This window comes from Cupressus sempervirens, chromosome 7 (assembly GCF_028749045.1).
Source record: "Cupressus sempervirens isolate cs-2001-9-10 chromosome 7, ASM2874904v1, whole genome shotgun sequence".
NCBI lineage: Eukaryota > Viridiplantae > Streptophyta > Pinopsida > Cupressales > Cupressaceae > Cupressus > Cupressus sempervirens.
Genome location: NC_143124.1, coordinates 21,774,203 through 21,795,038, shown reverse-complemented (window position 1 = coordinate 21,795,038; position 20,836 = coordinate 21,774,203). Strand labels below are relative to the sequence as shown.

At 36.7% G+C, this 20,836-nt stretch overlaps 2 protein-coding genes across 2 annotated transcripts in view; both read left to right on the top strand.

Annotated features, from left to right (window-relative positions):
* Positions 1–20,836, top strand: part of LOC149545220 (DUF21 domain-containing protein At2g14520-like) — a 123,082-nt gene that overhangs the window by 40,126 nt on the left and 62,120 nt on the right. The gene's annotated exons all lie outside the window — the stretch shown is intronic.
* On the top strand, positions 5,876–9,705 carry LOC149545221 (uncharacterized). Its single transcript, XM_089793804.1, has one exon. It carries the CDS (start codon positions 5,954–5,956, stop codon positions 7,451–7,453), a length of 1,500 nt encoding a protein of 499 aa, XP_089649930.1. The 5' UTR covers positions 5,876–5,953; the 3' UTR covers positions 7,454–9,705.

The window sequence follows — 20,836 nt, the reverse complement described above, 5'->3', positions numbered from 1 at the left end:
CCCGTGTTGGCACTGCCTGATTTCACAGGTTCATTTGAGGTCCAGTGTGACGCTTCGGATTATGCAGTTGGGGGAGTGTTAATGCAAAATGGACATCCCGTTGCATATGAGTCAAGGAAGTTGCAGGACAGGGAGAAAAATTATCCTGCCCATGAGAAAGAGATGATTGGGATCATACATTGTCTCAGGACTTGGAGACATTATCTCTTGGGGACACAGTTCATTGTGAAAACAGACAATGTCTCCTCAACTTATTTCAAGACTCAAGCCAAGTTGACACCGAAGCAGGCCAGATGGCAAGAATTTCTGGCAGAGTTCGACTTTGAGATCCTGTATAATCCAGGAAAGCAGAATGTGGTGGCGGATGCTCTAAGTCGAAAGGGACAGTTAGTTGCTATTGGGGAGGATCAAGGGGCTCAGCTAGGGGCTAGCCGTGTGACATTATCCGAGGAGGTCATGAGGACAATCAAGGAAGGATATCAAATGGATCCTCAGGCAGCTGAATTGTTCAAGCAAGCATCAGAGGGTAGAACTCGCAAGTTCAGTATTCAAGATGGGTTATTGGTCTTTACCCAGGATCGAGTCTACCTTCCCAAGTGGAAGAATGTAAGGAGGGAGGTCCTACATGAATGTCATGATAGTCCTTGGGCAGGGCATCCAGGGCAGAAGAGGACCCTTGCATTACTTGAAAGAGGGTTCTACTGGCAGAACATGAGAAAGGATGTAGATGAGTATGTCAGGAGTTGTCTCATCTGTCAGCAGGACAAGGCGGTGACCAGACCTCCAGGAGGTTTGCTGCAGCCGCTTCCCGTTCCAGTAAGACCATGGGCAAGTGTAAGCATGGATTTCATCACAGGGTTGCCTGATGTGAACGGGTATACAAGTATCATGGTTGTGGTTGACAGATTCTCCAAGTATGCCACATTTGTAGCGTGCAAGGCACCATGTAAGGCGGAGGATGCTGCGAACTACTTTTTCAAGAATGTGGTGAAGTATTGGGGTGTTCCATTGAGTATCATTAGTGATCGGGACGCAAGGTTCACCAGCACATTTTGGAAAGAGTTGTTCAGACTGATTGGGACAAAGTTACTCATGTCAACGAGTCATCACCCGGAGATAGATGGACAGACAGAAAGGATCAATGGGATTCTGGAAGACTATCTGAGGCACTTTGTTTGGTCGGACCAATCCAATTGGCCAAGGCTATTGGACTCAGCTCAGTTCAGCTACAACATGCAGAAAAGTGCATCGAGTCAGTTCTCACCATTTGAGTTGGCAACAGGCCAGCAACCACTGACTCCTCATACTGTTTTGAGTGGATACATAGGAGAAAGTCCAGATGCAAGAAAAAGGTTGCAAGAGTGGCATGACTAGGTAGATCTTGCAAGGCATAATTTGGTCAAGGCTGCTGAACGAATGAAGCACTATGCGGACTCAGGGAGGATGAGTGTGGATTTCAAAGTGGGCGACAGGGTCTTTTTGAAGATGGATCCGGTTCAGTTCAAACCACCCAAGGGATTGAGTACAGCATTGGGAAGGCGCTATGATGGGCCTTTCTCAGTTGTTGAAAAGATAGGAAAGGTGGCATACAAGCTGAGGTTGCCAAACCACATGAGGGTTCATAATGTGTTCCATGTCAGCCAACTCCGTCCGTATCATCAGGATATGGTGGATGACAGCAGGAATGTTCCGACACGAGGGCCAGCGTTTGTCAAGGACAGACCAGGGTTGGAAGTGGAGGAGGTGATTGCTGTTAGGAATCGGGGATATGGTAACAGAAAGTGGAGGGAATTCTTGGTTCATTGGCAGGGCCAGACCAGGGTGGAAGCAACCTGGGAGCGAGCTGAGAACATGTGGAAATACGAAGACAAAGTGTTGGAGTTTCTTAACAGAGACTCCAGCTTACCTCTTTAAGCCATCCAGCTTGGAGCTGGGTACCTCTGCAGCGTTGCGTAGGCAGTGTTGCCGGCGTCAGGGACGTCGCCTGTTTTAAGTGGGGGAGGATGTAAGGGGTGGATGATTCGCATAAGGGGAAATGCTGTCCCTCGGTTGAGACTACGGTCTTTAAGCTGTTTGTCGGCTGTACGGACAATTTCTATTGCGAAGTGGGCTGGGCACTTATAACTATTATAGGGGGAAGAAGAGTACCCCGACCGTTCTGAAACGAACGTCTACGTGATTGCTTTTATTCTCCAAAGCGAAGTGTCATGGTGCAGAGATGCAAGGAGGCACACAACAGCTATCAACGAGCAGAGTGTTCAAAGATTGCAGTGTGGTGATGTGAAGCAGAGTAGAGATAGTGAAGTGCTAAGAGCCAGTTTGACTTGGGCTCCCCAACTGGGGGAGGCCTGGGTCCTATCCGTGTAAGTCAGCCAGGGGTCAAGAGAGATTCAGGGTTGCTTCGGCAAGTTCCAACGACACGGGGTGTTGGGGGTGTGGAATCTACGTGAAGAGCAACAGCCAAGGTTGGGTGAGGTGCATATGGTTGTGCCAGTGCTCTAAGAGTGGATGCACAACTAGGGGTGGGAACTTGTATTGGGTGCCAGGGAAAGCACTCGGGTAGTGATCAACAATTCTGTTGAGCTTGATGTAACACGGGCCAAGGGCCATTTGTGACAATCAATAAAGCTACTTGTTACCCCAAAATACTGTGTTCATTGTGTGTTGAGTTATAATCCGCTGTGCAAGATATTTTGTATTGTGCTGACCAAGTGTATGCAGGAGCTGAGCTAAGGGAGTAAGGAGACAGGCGTAGTCTGGGATCGTCCCATCTGGGGGAGATCGCCAGTGCCGCACGAGGTAAAAATCTAGCCCTGTGACAAGGTCAAATGACATGTTGCAGGTTTTTAGAGGATTGTGTGCATGGAGGCTCCAGCATTGATTCTTCACCAACCCGCTTGTATTTTGTGCTATGTGATTAATAGTGTGATTTTGATGGTCTTCATGCGCAGGTGTTGCTTCAGATTAGAGGATGAAGAATCACCGTGGAGAGATAAATTTTGAACTAAGCAACCAAAGCGAATACAGAAGGGAGGACGCAGATATATGGAATACGATTGATATGGTCTGTGTGCTGTGCGATTAAGGAGAAGGATTGCACGAGCTTGGAACATGGAGGCTCGAGGCATTTTCCAAATTAATGTGATTTAAAAAAAAAAAATGGGAGACGCATCGTCTTTTTTTTTTTCATTATAGTATGGAAGGCTTTGAGGTTTTCCTCTAATAATTTCGATTGCCTATTAAATTTATTTAGTCCGGAAGCAGTTGGGATTATTGGATAAATAAAATTTGTAATCTTCAAAAATTATATGATTAGGTGCCGAATGGGTGTGTCTATTCACTCACGCACCTTTTCGTTGTTTATAAATATAGATGTAAAAAACCAAGTGAGACACAATATTCAAATTTTCATACTTGAACCTTTTCTTAGCCTATCTTATGATATAATATATTTTCTCATCGGCAAAGGAGTAACTTGTTGAACCAAGCCTGTGGATGGCGGATTTTTGAGTCAATCTCATTCGGTCCTGATATATTTGCTGTGGATAGATCATCCTTAGGGAGTGTCTCTACTTATAAATTCTCAGGCATAATCTGTAAGCACATTTATTTTATTGGCATTAGAGTTTAATTTATTATTAAATTGTGTCCTTTATAAATATCTTTTATTTATATTTTATAAATATTTTAATATTCGGATAAGTGGACGGGATCATTATTGCATTTTAAATTTGATAAACATAAATATTGTGAAATAATTTATTGTTTCCGTATTTATGTCTGATTTGTCTAAGTAAGAGTTAAAGTGCATTTTAGACTTATTTAAAATTGCATTTAAATAATTGATCCATCGCGTCTGATTATTAAAATTGTTTGTAATTCGGATATATTAGATTTTATAAAGTTGTACGTTTTAATCGATAATTTTGACTCTATTGCCCATCTAATTAAGCACTGGTCTTTTGCTCTTAATTCATAATCCATATGCTGGCAAATGTTTTACTTCTTTCCTTTGAGAAATAAATATATTCATCTCTCGTTTTAATTTATATCTATACTTTATTTAAAACATTATCTCCATCATTTATCCTTGTTCTCAGTTCATAAATCACAAGTTTAAAGTTTTTTTCTATATTTCTTGCCACTTGGAAAGCGTTTATTGTGTTCGCATTCTAATTGATCTGTTTTAAGTGTCTTGGATATAAGTGTTTCGTCCAAGATTAGGTATACCCGCCTCGGTTTTGCAGAGCCGGAAGTGTAGGGAACTCAAACTTTGTTGTTCAGTTCCATCAAGTTGGCTTTAACCAGTTGGATATCCCAGCATCGAGCAAGCAAGGCTCGTAGGATTCCAATCTGCGTTTTTGGGAATCAACAGATTGGCGACTCTACTAGGGAACGTCGCAAGTAAGGTTTACTTACTCCAGGACCATCTTAGAGTTTCATTTTAGGCAAAAGCCTAGAGGTGAGATTTCTGATTTCGTTTTCTTTCACTTAGATATAGATATATTAGTAAGTTTTCTTTTGTTTCCATTCGTCGTTTATAATTTTCAGATTCCAACATTCATATTTTTAATCATCATTGTGATAAAATTTAGAAAACTTTTCTAAAAATTCTAAAGCTGTGCTCAAAAGTCTTAAAGTTTTGGCTTAAAATTTTCATTTTATTTAATCAGCAATTAAAAGGAGATTTTTTTTTCTTACTTTCAGCCTAAGTCACAAGGTTCGGCAAATATCAAGCTTGATATTCGGATATTGCCGAATCTGAAACTTGCCCAAAAAAATTGTTAAAAATCGCTGTGGATTCGGCTAAGACAAATGGACTTTCCAAGCAGAGTCAAATGCATTTAGAAATTTCCTTTTACAAGGTTTAGGCGTGTAAAAAAACTATAAAATGCCGTTAAAACCCTCAAACAAAACACGCAAATAAATTTCTTGAATGGCAACACCCTTTCTTAGCCCTTCGTCGTGACTCGTGCACAACGCGTTCTCTGGTTCAGTGAAGGTTCGGCAATTTTTTTCCAGTCCGTGAAGGTTCAGCGATTTTTTTTTGCAGTCGGTTCATTTTTTCCATTCGCCTGTGCCCTTTGTTGTCCTCAGCAATCTGCAATTTTTTTTTGGCAGTCGTTCATTTTTTGTATAGTTAAAATTTTTAATAGTCCAACTTCTTAAATCATATTACATATTATAAAGTTTATAAAGTTTACTCCGATTCGTTTTGTAAAAGGCGATTCAGTTTTTTTTAATATGTAAAAACTTTACTATAGTTTGTATTAGTTTGTTTTTATTTTCTATAATTTTAATTTTCAATATGTATTAATTTTATATTTAGTTTTGTTTTTTTTAATATAGTTTTTAAATATAATTTGTATATAGTTTTTTACATGATATAATTTGTATAAATAATTTATTTCAATTTATATAGTTCTAACTTTGTCTAATCAATTTAATTTTTTAATAATTCTTTGCTATTTATTTTGTAATAGTTAATTAAGTATTAGATTTATTTTTTTAAATTGATTTAAAATAGTGATATATAGTTCAGATAACTTTTAAAATATTAGAGTCCATTAGATATATATTAATATATTTACTTTATTTTGCTTTGTAACTTTATAATTTTTATTATAATTTAATAAATAAATAGATATATTATATTATGTTTAATAAATTATAAATTTATATTTCAATTTTTAAATAATAGAATTATTAGTGTAAAAAGTTGACCTTTAACATGTTTAATTTTAAATTAACATTTTTAAATTATTTATTGAATTATTTTGTTTTAAAATTTGAAATAATAATAATATATTATTTTGTTTTTAATTCTACAGATTGTAATATGGCACCCAACAAATCAACTTCGGAGGCATGGAAATATGTGACTAAAAATGGTCTTAATAAAGCTCAGTGTAACTTGTGTCCAAAAGTTATTACTGGAAGTTTAACAAGGGTCATGGATCACCTGCTTGGTATTACGGCAGGTAAAGGTGGAGGTGTTACCGCATGTCCAGGTGTGACCCAAGAGCTTAGAGCGATTTTAGAGAAAGAGCATTCATCTTCTATTGCTCAAAAGATGAAGAATGTACAAAAGAAACAAAGAATTGAAGACGTCCCTAGATTCACATCCACTATACCTTCATCTTCATGTCTACCTCAAGTTGTAAAGTCAAAAAAAGAGAGCGGAACTCTGAATAGCTTTTGGAAACCATGTGAGAAACAAGTAGTTGATGATTTACTAGCTGATTTATTCTATACTAGTGCAATTCCATTCAATGTAGCTAGAAATCCACTTTATCGTCTTGTATTTCAAAAGGCTGGAGAGTTTGGCAAAGGGTATATTCCTCCTTCTTCTGAGGCTTTGAGAACAACTCTCTTAGAGAGGTCAAAAGATAGAGTGACTGATAAATTAGCTGTGGTCAAAGCCTCTTGGAAGGTAACAGGGTGCACCATATTGAGTGATGGATGGTCAGATATCTGTCAAAGACCACTGATTAATGTTTTAGTAGCTTGTCCTGAAGGTGTTGTATTCTTAAAGGTTATTGACACTATGAATCATAAAAAAACTTCTGAATATATATTTCAAATATTAGAGGAAGCAATTCTTGAAGTAGGGGTTGCAAATGTGGTTCAAGTGGTTACTGATAGTGCAACAAATTATGTAGGAGCTGGCAAGCTGATTGTGGAGAAGTACCCAGAAATTTATTGGAGTCCATGTGCAGCTCATTGTTTGGATTTGTTGTTACATGATTTGGCAAAATTCCCTTGGATACATGAAGTAATTCATAGAGGAAGAGAAGTTGTGAATTTCATACGAAATCATCGTCTCACAGTGAACCTTTACAGGCAACATGCATCTAGAGAGTTGTTGAGGCCTTGCGATACAAGATTTGCTTCATTTTATATCACTTTGAGAAGAGTGATTGAAGAGAAGGCAGCTTTAAGATCTGTAATCTGTTCCAATGTGTGGGAAAATTCAACTCTCTCAAAAAGTGGTAAAGGGAAGATCATAGAGAAAATTGTTTTAAATAGTAACTTTTGGGAAAGTGGGGCAAAGGTTTTAAATATATGCGGTCCAATTGTCGACGTGCTCCGCATGGTTGATGGTGACACTCCTTGCCTTGGAATGCTTTATGAAAGCATGGATCGTTGCAAGGAAGCAATTCAGAGAGCACTAAATAATGTGGAAGCAGAGTACATAGAGATATGGGAGACTGTTGATTCAAGATGGAAAATGATGCACACTCCTTTACATGCAGCAGCTTGCTATTTGGAGCCTAAACTATTTCACATTGATAGACAAGGTGATGCTGAAATTATGGCAGGGTTTTATGAAGCCATTAGTAGATTTGAACCAAATCCAACAATTGCATCTCTAATTAGAGAACAACGTTGGAAATACAGAAAAGCGGAAGGGATGTTTGGAATAGGAGCAGCCAAATATGATATGACATGAGATGAGGTGCCTGGTTATAGATGGTGGATGAGCTATGGGGCAGAAACTCCTGAACTTCAAAGATTTTCCATTCGAATTTTGAGTCAAGGGGCAAGTTCATCAGCTTGTGAGAGAAATTGGAGTTGCTTTGACCACATCCATTCCAAAAAGAGGAACAAGTTGTTGTGTGGAAAGTTGGGAGATCTTGTCTATGTTCGCAGCAATTTAAAATTGCTTATGAACAAATCAACAAATGAGTCATCTTCACAACAACAGGGTTCAGAAGACACAACAGTACTAGATGTAGATGAGCCTGACTTTTTTGAGGAAGAACTGGGTAGTGATACTGATGATGATGCTACACCATCTGAGCCAAGTGCTCTTGATGACTTTGAGCTTTCTTGAAGCTATGAAGTCTTGACTTTTGATTGTACCTTTGCAACAAAATAATATCTTTGCTATTGTGATTTCACATGTTTCTTATATTTTGTACTTAATAAATGTCTCATCAAGCTTATGAAGTTGTGAGATCTATTTAGCAATTTTTACTATTTTGATAATTGATAAGATATATTACACACATCTATAAAATAATTAAAATTTTATAAGGCGAATTTAATTCGAAATTTTTCCCGAATTTTTACTCTTTCCCGAACTTCATTCGAATTTTATAGTCGCCGAACTCGAATTCGAATTCGAACCTTGTGACTTAGCTTTCAGCAAATTGTTTTTTAAGTTATTGGCATAAAGCTCTGCTGGATAAAGAACTCAAATTTTTATTTCGTTCGGATTAAAAGAAATTGGCGACTCTATTGTGTATTTGGATCAGCATTTGTTTAATTTTGCAAGTGTATGTGGGGTAGAAGATCGGTAAACCCCCAGCCTAAAAGACTTGCGCAACTCACTTTTGAAAAGAAGCCGAAGAATAAGAAAGGTAAAAATCAAAAGGCAAAGATGTTTTATACAGGACAGAGAAATTTTCAGGAAAGAGCTAATAAACAACCTGAAGTTTGTGAATCAAGCCATAATAGCCCAGAAAATGAAGAAGAAAACCCGTTCTTTCACATTCCTAGAATTGATGAAGAGCCTCAATGTGAAATAACTCGTATAGAAGATGATGATGAACAAGAACAAATAATGCAGTGGGGCATGATAATAAGGAAAATGGCTGAAACTACGAATGGAAATAACGCAATATTGGCAAAAGCATTAAAAATGCAGCCGGATGATATCCTAGTGAAAATAGGAATGTCAAAAGACCTTATTACTTCCCCTCCTAAACCTTCTAATGAACAAAGATCAGATAGGTGGAGGGAAGAAAAATCAGATCAAAATACTCCGCCTAGTTATAACCCACCTCACAGAAAGAATTTGGAGGCACAATATGCTACTAATCATGATAATCCACTCTATGAGAATAGAAGAGAGAGAAATCAAGATAACAATTTTAATAAATATAATAATCAGCGAGCATGGAATAATGGACAAAATAATAGAGGAATTCAGCAAAATAGCGGGAATACTAGACAGCCTTATGGGGCAAATCAGAATAACAATAATCAAAACTTTCAAGGATATGTGGCTCAAAACCAAGGAAATAGAAACCAAGTGATGCGGCAACCTGTGGCAATTGAACGCTATAGGCAGCTTGATTTCAATGGGATTCAAGGATATTCAAATCCTATTTCAAATGATTTGAGGAATGCCATCCCAAAATTTTCAGGAAATAGAATGGAATCAGTTGAAAGACATGTTATCAACCTGAAAAGTGTGATTGAAGATTTTGAAGAAGAACATGAGGATGTGTTCATGAAATTATTTGTTCAATCATTAACTGATGACGTTGCGGAATGGTATAGAAGTTTGCCAGATAGATCAATTTCTGGCTGGTGTAATTTTGCCGATCAATTTATTGAGCAATTCGGGGATCACACTGATACATCTTTCGCGTCACATGAATTGACTAACATTAAGAAGAACTCAAATGAATTAGTGTCAGAGTTTAACAAAAGACTTAATAAAGTCCTCAACAGAATCCCAAGAGAAACTAGGCCTATAGATTCATTCCTGATTGATTTTTATTTAAGTGCCTTTGATAGCAAAACTCACTATGAAATAAGATCTCATAGACCTTCTTCACTGGCCCAAGCTTTCAAAGTTGCCATGACCATTGAAAACGATAGGAAAGCGGCAGGAAGAGTTAATAAGAGGGATGATTCAAAATTGTATAATCCAAAAAATCCTAAGAAGGATGAATTCAAAGAAATAATGGATATGTTAAAAGAAATAAAAGTCAAACAAGGTAGAAGTGAGAGGCCACCTTTTAATAGAAATGACAGAGTAAGATTACATGATATGCTTTATAACACAAACTGGAAGGATGGAAAACCGGAGAGACCAACTCATGCTAAAGATACACCTGATCCTTTGAAGAAAGTGAATATTGTTGATGATGGCCCATGGTGTGATGCGTGCAGGCTGCCCCACGATCCTAATCATTGTATCGTTGCACAAGCTATTTTTGAAGAAAGAAATCAAAGTGAGGAACAACCCGTAATCAACACAATATCATCTGAACCAATATGGGTAAGAGATGAAGATGATTCTGAGGATGAAGATCATAATGCTGATTATTATTATAGGGGCTCTAACCAGCAGCAATGTACTCAAAAATCTTTTCAGATGAGGAAGACAATCCTACCTTTCATAGATTAACGCTAGAGGAAAGAAGAGCCTATACTATCGCAGCAGTTGAGCACGCTAAACATACATATCAAAGAAGGAATAAAGAAAATAATGCTGATCAAGGGACTCCTGCTGGTATATTTGTAAGGAATTAGCAGCAGATTGAAGCATCTAAGAAGTCTGAAAATCAAGCTCAAACCAAATAAAAGGAAGGTAATCAAACTCATAAAATTACCAAGCAACCAGTTGTGCAAATTAATGGTAAGAAAATATTTGATTGTTATAGTTTTTTGAGTCATGCTTTATCTCAGTTAAAGATTATTGTGCTTCTAATGGATATGATGAAAATTTCTGATTACAGGCAGGAAACTGTGAAGATATTGTCTAGTGTGCAAGATATTGACAATAAGGATGATGTTAAAAATAATGAAGAAACACCTATTGTGTATCTAGGAACAACATTAACTAAGAGGACAAATCAAGTGGACCTGTTCTATTTAACATTATTGATAAACAATAAATTGGCAAAAAATTGTATGATTGATTCTGGTGCAGCAGTCAATATTATGTCTGCTGATGTAATGAAGGAAATAGGACTTAAAGTTGATACTCCTTTTGGAAAATGTTATGCCATGGATAACAGATCTGTACTTGTAGTTGGAATAATTAAAAATGTTGAATTTCGTTTTCCATCATTTCCACATATATCATACAGAACTGACATTACAGTAGTTGAAATATCAGCAAGTTATGGTATGTTGTTATCTAGGCAATGGTCAAATTTGGTTGGAGGTCATGTGCAGTTAGATATGTCTTATGCTACCATACTTGTGGGAGGCAAGGAAATACGAATCGAAAGGGAACCCCAGTCATACTACTTGGTTGAAGATTACATTTCGGATCCCGAGGTTAACTTTTGTCATACGGACATGGACAACTTCCAAGTAAGTATAACCAAACCTACTTCTAAGATTGTTGATCCATTTTCAATTTATGTAAAAGAAAATTGTAATGATATTTGGCAAATGTTTTTTGATGGCGCATGTAGTAAGGAAGGAAATGGGGCTGGCATTATTTTTGTTTCGCCATCAGGTAAAACTTTTAAATTTTCTTTCTTACTGAATTTTGAATGCACTAATAATATTGCTAAGTATGAGGCGTTAGTCATTGGTCTTGGTATTGCTAAAGCATATAGGATTAAAATGCTCACTATTTTAGGGGATTCAGATTTAATTGTTTCACAAATTAGGCATAAATTTTCAACTAGGAACCTGAGATTAAAACAATATCAGAACTATGTATGGGATTTGATAGAATTCTTTGATGCCTTTTCAATCAAATGGGTCGATAGATCAACCAATTACCTAGCTGATATAATGGCTAATCTGGCTATTAGGCAAATGGATATCCCATTTGATGAAGTTATTCAGGTTGAAATGAAAAATAGACCTTCTATACCAGACAATGTTCAAAACTGGCAAGTTTTTGAGGACGATAATGATATCATTAAATTTTTGACTTGCCAAGAAGATTATGAAAATCAATTTATTGATTGGAATGGGTACATAGAAGAAGAAGACGGTAAGGAAACATTGTTTGGAAAGGAAATAATGCAATTAAAAACCAATAAAATACCAAAAGGTCTTGTTTCTTTAGAGCAAATCTTTGATGAAAAGGAAAGTCCAAAAAATAGCAAATCTACCAGGATCCAAAATGAAATTGAGGAAATAAATTTGGGAAGTGAAAGTTCTCCCAAAAAGGTTTACATAGGAAAGAAATTGTCAACAAAAATAAGGGCTGACCTAATTGCTTTATTAAGAAAATATAGACACGTCTTCGCTTGGAGTTATGATGAGCTTAAAGCGTATAGGGAAGATTTGTTTCAGCATGAAATACCTCTTAAACCCGATGCTGAACCATTTAGACAAAAACAACGTCCGATAAATCCAACATTAGCCCCTAAAATGAAAGATGAACTCATCAAATTAAGAGACGTCGGAATTATAAAACCTATAAGGCATTCTACATGGGTTTCGAATTTAGTCCCAGTTAGAAAGAAGAATGGAGATATACAGTTATGTATAGATTTTAGAAACTTGAATATATCTTCCCTTAAGGACAATTATGCATTACCTAATATGGAGATTTTATTACAAAAGGTAATCGGTAATGAATTACTATTTATGATGGATGGATTCTTGGGTTATAATCAAGTCAAAGTGAAAGAATCTGAACAATACAAGACTGTTTTTACCACACCTTGGGGTACCTATGTTTATGCTAGGATGCCTTTTGGGTTAACAAATGTAGGGGCTACCTTTCAAAGGGCAATGGATGTTGCTTTCGATGGATTAATTGACTTGATTATGGTTGTCTACCAAGATGACCTTACTGCTTATTCAAAGAAAGCAGAAGACCATTGTAAGCATTTAGAAAAGATCTTCATAAGGGCTCTTGAATTTGGAATCTCTTTGAACCCTAAAAAATGTCAATTCGGGGTAACCGAAGGAAGATTGTTAGGTCATATCGTCTCCAAGGAAGGGGTTAGAATTGATCCTGAACGGGTAGCAGCTATTGATAACATTCAGATACCTAAAACGATTGAGGGAATCCAATCTTTCTTTGGGCAAATAAATTTTGTGAGAAGGTTCGTCTCTAATTTTGCTGAAATTGTTAAACCTATTGCTAAGATGCTTAAGAAGGATGCTAAAATTGCTTGGGATAGTGAGGCTGTAGGGGCATTCTCTAAGATAAAGCAGGCTATAAAAGAAGCCCCGGTTCTAAAATCTCTTGATTTTAAGAAGCCGTTCCAGTTATTTTCATTTGCCTCTTATCATACCTTAGCCGCGGTCATGCTACAAAAGAATGACGAAGGATACGAGCAACCAATTGCATTCTTTAGCAAGAGTTTACAAGCCGCTGAATTGAATTATGATATAAATGAAAAACAGGCTTATGCTTTGGTTAAGGCAGTTAAATCTTTCCGACCTTACCTAGTAGGGGCTGAAGTTATCGCCTATGTGTCAAATGCTGCCATTAAAGACATATTTAGACAATCTGAAACCACTGGAAGACGATGTCGTTGGATAAATCAGATTCAAGAGTTCAATATAGATATTCAGATTACTAAGTTAGTTAGAGGGCAGGGTCTAGCTAAGCTTATGGCAGAGTCAAATTTGGAGGCTGTGCAAGTCAACCAAATTAGTGATGAACATGCTAAAGTTAGTATTGGGAGATGCCCTTGGTACACAGATATAGTATATTACTTGCAGCATACTAAATGTAGAGATAATTTAAATGAGAATCAGAAAAGGACCATAAAGTTACAAGCTGCAAAGTATGTTTTAATTCAGGGTGATTTATACTGGAAAAATCAGGATGGGATCCTATTGTTTTGTTTAGATATTGCGCAATTAGAAGTTATTCTCAAGGAAATGCATGAAGGGGTTTGTGGGGGTCATTTTTCAGCAAGGACTACAGCTTATAAGATATTGCGAGCAGGGTACTATTGGCCTCAGCTCTTTAAGGATTGCCATGCTTATGTTAGAAAATGTGAAGCCTGTCAGAAATTCTCCGGTAAATTAAAATATGATGGCGCTTTCCCATTAAGGACAATGCAAGTGGAGGAACCATTCCAAATGTGGGGGATTGATTTTATAGGAGAAATCAGTGAAAAGTCAAGTGGTGGACATAGCTGGATTTTAGTAGCCACTGATTACTTTACCAAATGGGTGGAAGCCATACCTACTCGGCAGTCAACGAGTAAAGTGGTTATTAAATTTCTTATGGAAAATATCTTGACTAGATTTGGAGTCCCGCAAAAAATTGTAGCAGATAATGGTATGTGTTTTAGGTCTTACGAATTTGTTGAGTTTTGTAGGAAGTATGATATTGCAGTTTCGTACTCATCTCCATATCACCCCCAAGGTAATGGACAAGCGGAATCTAGCAACAAAAACATTCTGAAGATCATCAGAAGAATGCTAGAAAATAATAAACGTGCTTGGGATTCAAAGCTAAATTCGGCGTTATGGGCGGACATAATCACGGTAAAGAAGTCAACAGGTTTCTCTCCATTTAATCTTGTTTATGGTAAAGAGGCCAAGCTTCCCTTAAATAACTTGTTACTTGTTTAATGGAAATTAGAAGATGTAAATTTTATGGAAAATAGGCTAAATGCTTTGATTGAGTTGGATGAGGTAAGGAGGTTAGCGCAAGAGCAAAATATAAATAAGCAGCAGGTCAAGTTTCTTCATGATAAAAAATCTTCTAAGCGATCTTTTAAGGCAGGTGATTGGGTTTTGAAATGGAACGCTAAGGATCAGGACAAAGGTAAGCATGGCAAATTCGAAGCCTTATGGCTCAGACCATTTATTATTTCTGATAAAGCAGGTGAACAATCTTACTTTTTGCAGGATACGGAGGGTCGTATACATGATTTTCCAGTTCATGGACAATATCTCAAACCATTTTTTCAGTAAGCTTAAAAGGGAAGTTATTCTGCTTTTCTTTGTTGCCCTTATATTCTTGTTGCTCTTTTCTTTTGTTTCATTTCATTTTTTTTTAAAGATTTTCATGTGTAGATTCGCAAACTGATTTCCTTTAGTTTATTGACAGGTCTACTCTTCCAGAAATAGCTGAGATCTCGCTATGCTCACAAGGATCATACGTCCCTAGCAAGAGCCACTGATGGAACCTCAAATTTTTGCAAAATTAAGGCCTCCATTTATATACTATCTTTTCACTCAATTTTACCAACATATGTTGACAAAAGCTGAAGTCTGAAATCTCTTAGTGTGAATTTTGTGATGCACTCTCGATTTGATCTTGGAATATTTGGGTATCATCCAGAAGTAGCACAACCACAAGGTTATTCATTCGCCCTTGATAGGTTTTACAAGGTCAGAAATGATTGATGGAATGACACTGTCATACAGATAGCTTTCAAACAGATCTCAAATTGGAGATATGCCACAGTATTTGTCAGAGGATCCTAAATTAGTAAAGCTGGAAGTTACCAATCAAATTTGTCATAGGACCAAACAAATCCCAAGAGTCTAATGCTTGTGAATAGCTATTGCGAATAGCAAGCAATGGTAAAACAAAGTGAAAGATGCATATATTCTACCTATTATTATTGATTCAGAAATCATATAAAAGATCAAAGGAGGGTTCATGCACAGCCTGGCATATAATGAAAGTTGGACACTATAATGATGTGCGAGAAAAGAATACATTTCAGTTACCTATGCATGATATTGGAATCACTAATGCAGATGGTGCTACGCTCTGCTTGTCTCAGAAATTTCAAGATCTTGAATGCAATCAAAATAATAATATGCTGATTGTATCATTCTGGTCGGTAACTATGTTAAGCTTGGGACCTTGCAGGATGGTATTAATTCTTATATGGTAAAACGTCAGTGCGTAGATGAAGTGTTGTATATATCGCAAGATTGAAATGTTACGTTTGTTGAAGGCATTGTTCTCTGTTGGCATCATACATGGGGATTTGAGGCCTGACAACTTACTTATTCGCCACAATAGTGATGAATTCTAAAAAGAATGTAATCCAACAATGATGATAGGGTGCAGTAATGTTGATAGTGTTTTCAGGGATTAATCATTTTTGAAGTGCGGCTTATAAGGTTATAATTTGTGCAAACTATCAAATCAATCTTGTTCCTCTATGGCAGCGAAAATGTACAGGTCGAATGACATGTTGCAGGTTTTTAGAGGATCGTGTGCATGGAGGCTCCAGCATTGATTCTTCGCCAACCCGCTTGTATTTTGTGCTATGTGATTAATAGTGTGATTCTGATGGTCTTCATGCGCAGGTGTTGCTTCAGATTAGAGGATGAAGAATCACTGTGGAGAGATAAATTTTGAACTAAGCAACCAAAGCGAATATAGAAGGGAGGACGCAGAGATATGGAAGACGATTGATATGGTCTGTGTGCTGTGCGATTAAGGAGAAGGATTGCACGAGCTTGGAACATGGAGGCTCGAGGCATTTTCCAAATTAATGTGATTTAAAAAAAAAAAAGGGGAGACGCATCGTCTTTTTTTTTCATTATAGTATGGAAGGCTCTGAGGTTTTCCTCTAATAATTTCGATTGCCTATTAAATTTATTTAGTCCTGAAGCGGTTGGGATTATTGGATAAATAAAATTTGTAATCTTCAAAAATTATATGATTAGGTGCCGAATGGGTGTGTCTGTTCACTCACGCACCTTTTCATTGTTTATAAATATAGATGTAAAAAACCAAGTGAGACACAATATTCAAATTTTCATACTTGAACCTTTTCTTAGCCTATCTTATGATATAATACATTTTCTCATCGGCAAAGGAGTAACCTGTTGAAACAAGCCTGTGGATGGCGGATTTTTGAGTCAATCTTATTCGGTCTTGATATATTTGCTGTGGATAGATCATCCTTAGGGAGTGTTTCTACTTATAAATTCTCAGGCATAATCTGTAAGCACATTTATTTTATTGGCATTAGAGTTTAATTTATTATTAAATTGTGTCCTTTATAAATATCTTTTATTTATATTTTATAAATATTTTAATATTCGGATAAGTGGACGGGATCATTATTGCATTTTAAATTTGATAAACATAAATATTGTGAAATAATTTATTGTTTCTGTATTTATGTCTGATTTGTCTCAGTAAGAGTTAAAGTGCATTTCAGACTTATTTAAAATTGCATTTAAATAATTGATCCATCGCGTCTGATTATTAAAATTGTTTGTAATTCGGATATATTAGATTTTATAAAGTTGTACATTTTAATCGATAATTTTGACTCTATTGCCCATCTAATTAAACACTGGTCTTTTGCTCTTAATTCATAATCCATATGCTGGCAAATGTTTTACTTCTTTCCTTTGAGAAATAAATATATTCATCTCTCGTTTTAATTTATATCTATACTTTATTTAAAACGTTATCTCCATCATTTATCCTTGTTCTCAGTTCATAAATCACAAGTTTAAAGTTTTTTTCTATATTTCTTGCCACTTGGAAAGCGTTTATTGTGTTCGCATTCTAATTGATCTGTTTTAAGTGTCTTGGATATAAGTGTTTCGTCCAAGATTAGGTATACCCGCCTCGGTTTTGCAGAGCCGGAAGTGTAGGGAACTCGAACTTTGTTGTTCAGTTCCGTCAAGTTGGCTTTAACCAGTTGGATATCCCAGCATCGAGCAAGCAAGGCTCGTAGGATTCCAATCTGCGTTTTTGGGAACCAACAGGAGTTATGCTTGAATTTGCAAGTTTTGGGTGTTTTCTCGAAGTTCTGGTTGTACATTTTCAGATGCACATAATGCAATACCCCAACTCAAAGAAAGACGATTAAAAACAGTTGGCTGTCCCTTCCTTGAATCAACCAAGTGCAAAAGGACATAGAGCATCATTGGGTGGGAAATGAAGTCCTTGGCTTGTTTTTAATTCTAATTTTAAATTGAGTGCATATCTTTTGATGCACCTTAAGTGAACTTATGTTATTTCTAGGTAAATTGAAGTTATTTTAAGTTAGGCATTTCTTTTTAGGCAACTTAATGATGCCTACCCAAGGGACTTAATTTATCCCCTCTTCTATGTACTTAATAAAAACATATGACAAAAAGCCAAGGTGGGCCCCAATTTCAAATTGTGTTTTTATTTTGTAGTGTTGGATTAAGAGGTGGAATATCAAGGGTGGCGATTGATTCATGCTTTTAGAAGGTGCTATAAAACACCCTAACAACTCATTTAGAGCTCATTATGTTATAAAGATTTATGCTTATTATTGGAGCAACTTGGTTTGAGGACTCAAACCCTTGGGTATCCCTGATTTTGGTGAGACATACAGGCTCTCCCTAGTGAAAAGGGTGTGCTTCGGTGGAAGAACTACAATTTGTGAAACCCTAGCACATTGCTAACGCTATGCTGTATACTGAGGTTTCCATACCATTGCCCAATTACAAATGGGGACCCCTTATTTTTGCTCACAGTTGTTAGGTTCACACATTTTGGCATTACGTTTTGTAGTTTAGAGCTTGAAAAATTTGAGGAGTGACAAAGAAATCAAGTGGTCAAGTTGCGATCTTAAGTTGAGACATTAAAATTGAAGTCTTTCAATTGCACGTCATGATGACTTGCATGTAAAATCCCAAGTTTATTTAAGTTTTGCCTAGTCTTTCAATTTAAAATTCCATCTAAAGGCATAATCCATGCATAAGGGCCTTAAAATCCTTATAAAATTTGATTTTTCATAAGTGGCTAGAATCCTAAGGAAAACCCATTTTTCTTTATGAAAATACACAAAATTTGCACCTATATTGAATTCCTCTTCATATTTTGGTTAAGGTCCAGACTATGCATGAATTTCCTTCATATTTTGATCAAATTCCAGACTTAGCATGAATTTTCCTTCTTATTTTGGCAGTTTGAGAAAATATTGAAGTGTTGAAGGTCAAAATCCAAGCATACCATGAATTTCCACCACTTTGGATAATGTTTACTTGGAAAATTTCAAGTGTTTGGAAAATCTGGATTGGGGGCGATTTTACCCCAAAGGCGAGCTTAAATTTTCTAATTCTGGAAGTTCCTCCAAACTAAGGTTGTTTTTCCCTTCGTGGGGTTGGGATTTTTGAATTTTTTTCTAAGTCTAGGAGCTGTCCAGACAGGGGCCGTTTGTCCCCCAAGATTGAGTATGGAATGTTGAAAATTTTCTAAGTCCAGAAAGACTAGGGTTGTTTTTCCCTTGGGTGGCAAGAATGGATTCCAAAATTTTCAAAGTGCTGAATTTGTCCAGACATGGGTTGTTTTTCCCTCAAAGAGCAGTGGTGGATTGAATTTTTAATGTTGGAGGTGTTTAGACACGGCATGCTTTTCCTTCAAAGGAAAGTATGGAGATAAGATAATAATATTAATGTCCAACAGAAAACCACAAAGGATTTATGGGACTGAGCATACAAACAAAAGAGCAGGCCAAAGCAGGGACATTAAACGGTAACTAGGAAGAACAAAACAAGACGAGAACCAAGAAAACCAAGGTAAGGACTAGGGATCTTTCCTTGGTACAAAGAAATCAGTCTCATAAGGATATAACCGAGGACGATTTAGAGTCATAGATCGTTGCTGAGAACCATTGGAGGAGTGTCCCTGCTTCAAGAGATTGGTACAATGTCTGAGCAATTTGGAGGGAGTGACATTGGATGGTCTTTTCACGCCCCACGAGGGAGACAAAGGGGAGAAAAAGGCTGAGATGAGCTAGTCGGAGGTATGGCCCTAAGGTGTGACTGACTGCAGGGACTGTTCACGAAGCTAGGTAGCCTCTCGTAAATGAAGTGCAAGACATTGCTGATCAACATAGCTGAAGAATGCTGAAAGAGAAAAACAGTCTTTGAATAAATAGTAAAATCTCCTACTGATCTCATAGTATATAGGACATCACTAATCAATAGTAAATAAAGTGCAAGACATTGCTGGTCAACAGTAAATAAAGTGCAAGACATCGCTGATCAACAGTAAATAAAGTGCAAGACATCGCTAATCAACATAGCTGAAGAATACTGAAAGAGAAAAACAGTCTTTGAATAAACAGTAAAATCTCCCTCTGATCTCAGTCTTTGAGAGTGGAATTTTTTCTAAGTTGAATGGTCTAGAATAATTGATTTTTCCTTTGAGAGCTAATTTGCAAGGTTTTTCTAGGTTAAGGGTGTCAATACTTGGGTCGTTTTTTCTTATTATGGCCTTTTCTATTATTAAGTAAACAATAAAAAATTATTTAAGTAAAGTGAAAAGCTTGTAGAAGGGTATTAAACTTTCATCCCACATTTCTTGTGGGTGATAAATTAATGTAATGTCCCCATTTTTAGCAGGTTCTTGTAGTTGGCCAAGTTAGTTCACCATAGTGACCCTCGTGAGCTGACAGGGCATTTTGGGGGGTCTCAATTATGGATTTACTATTTTTAGTTAGTCTATTTTTAGTAGTTTTTATTTTCGGCAGCGTAGTGGATGGCTTGGCAGTTGGTCATCACATGTAGTTAATCAGGTTAATAATTGCATGAGCTCTTATTTATTTATTATGCATTGAGTTGCATTATTATAATAATGACTTTAAGAGATATTTCTAAAAAGCAAGTTGGGAAGTTTTTAGTGTTGAGTTCTTTTGGAAACTTCCACGATTTTTGAAGTGGAGTTTTATGGAAACTTCTACCAACGGAAGCTTATAAATGAGAGCTCCTTTCATTGGGAAAGACACGCTTGATCATATATTTGCTTTTGTGCTTTTGTGGCTTTTTCCTGGGTTCTTAACTGTATGCCCTTGCTGATATATAAGGGTTGGAAATTCTGAGAATTGCACTTGCAATTTAGCTGCTGAGGTATAGCTAAGATTGCCTAACTTCTCTATTGTTCATCACTGTATTTGAGAAGTGTATTTATTCCACTGCTGAAGTATAGTGTATTTGTCATATTTCTCCAACTATGATTGCTGTGGCTACGGAGATTGAAATATTGAAGGGAGTTGATTGTATTCAGAATACAAGCATTAGCTATCAAATTGAGATTTGATAGCGATATTGATGATTGCCAATTGACAACTAGTGGCAGCGTTCCATATGGTAATTGTTCTTAGGCGAGTTTTGAGCCGGAATCATTTCCCAAAGGGTTGGACGACAGTAATTACAAGACCTGTGATTTACTACCAATGTGTGAGAGCACAAC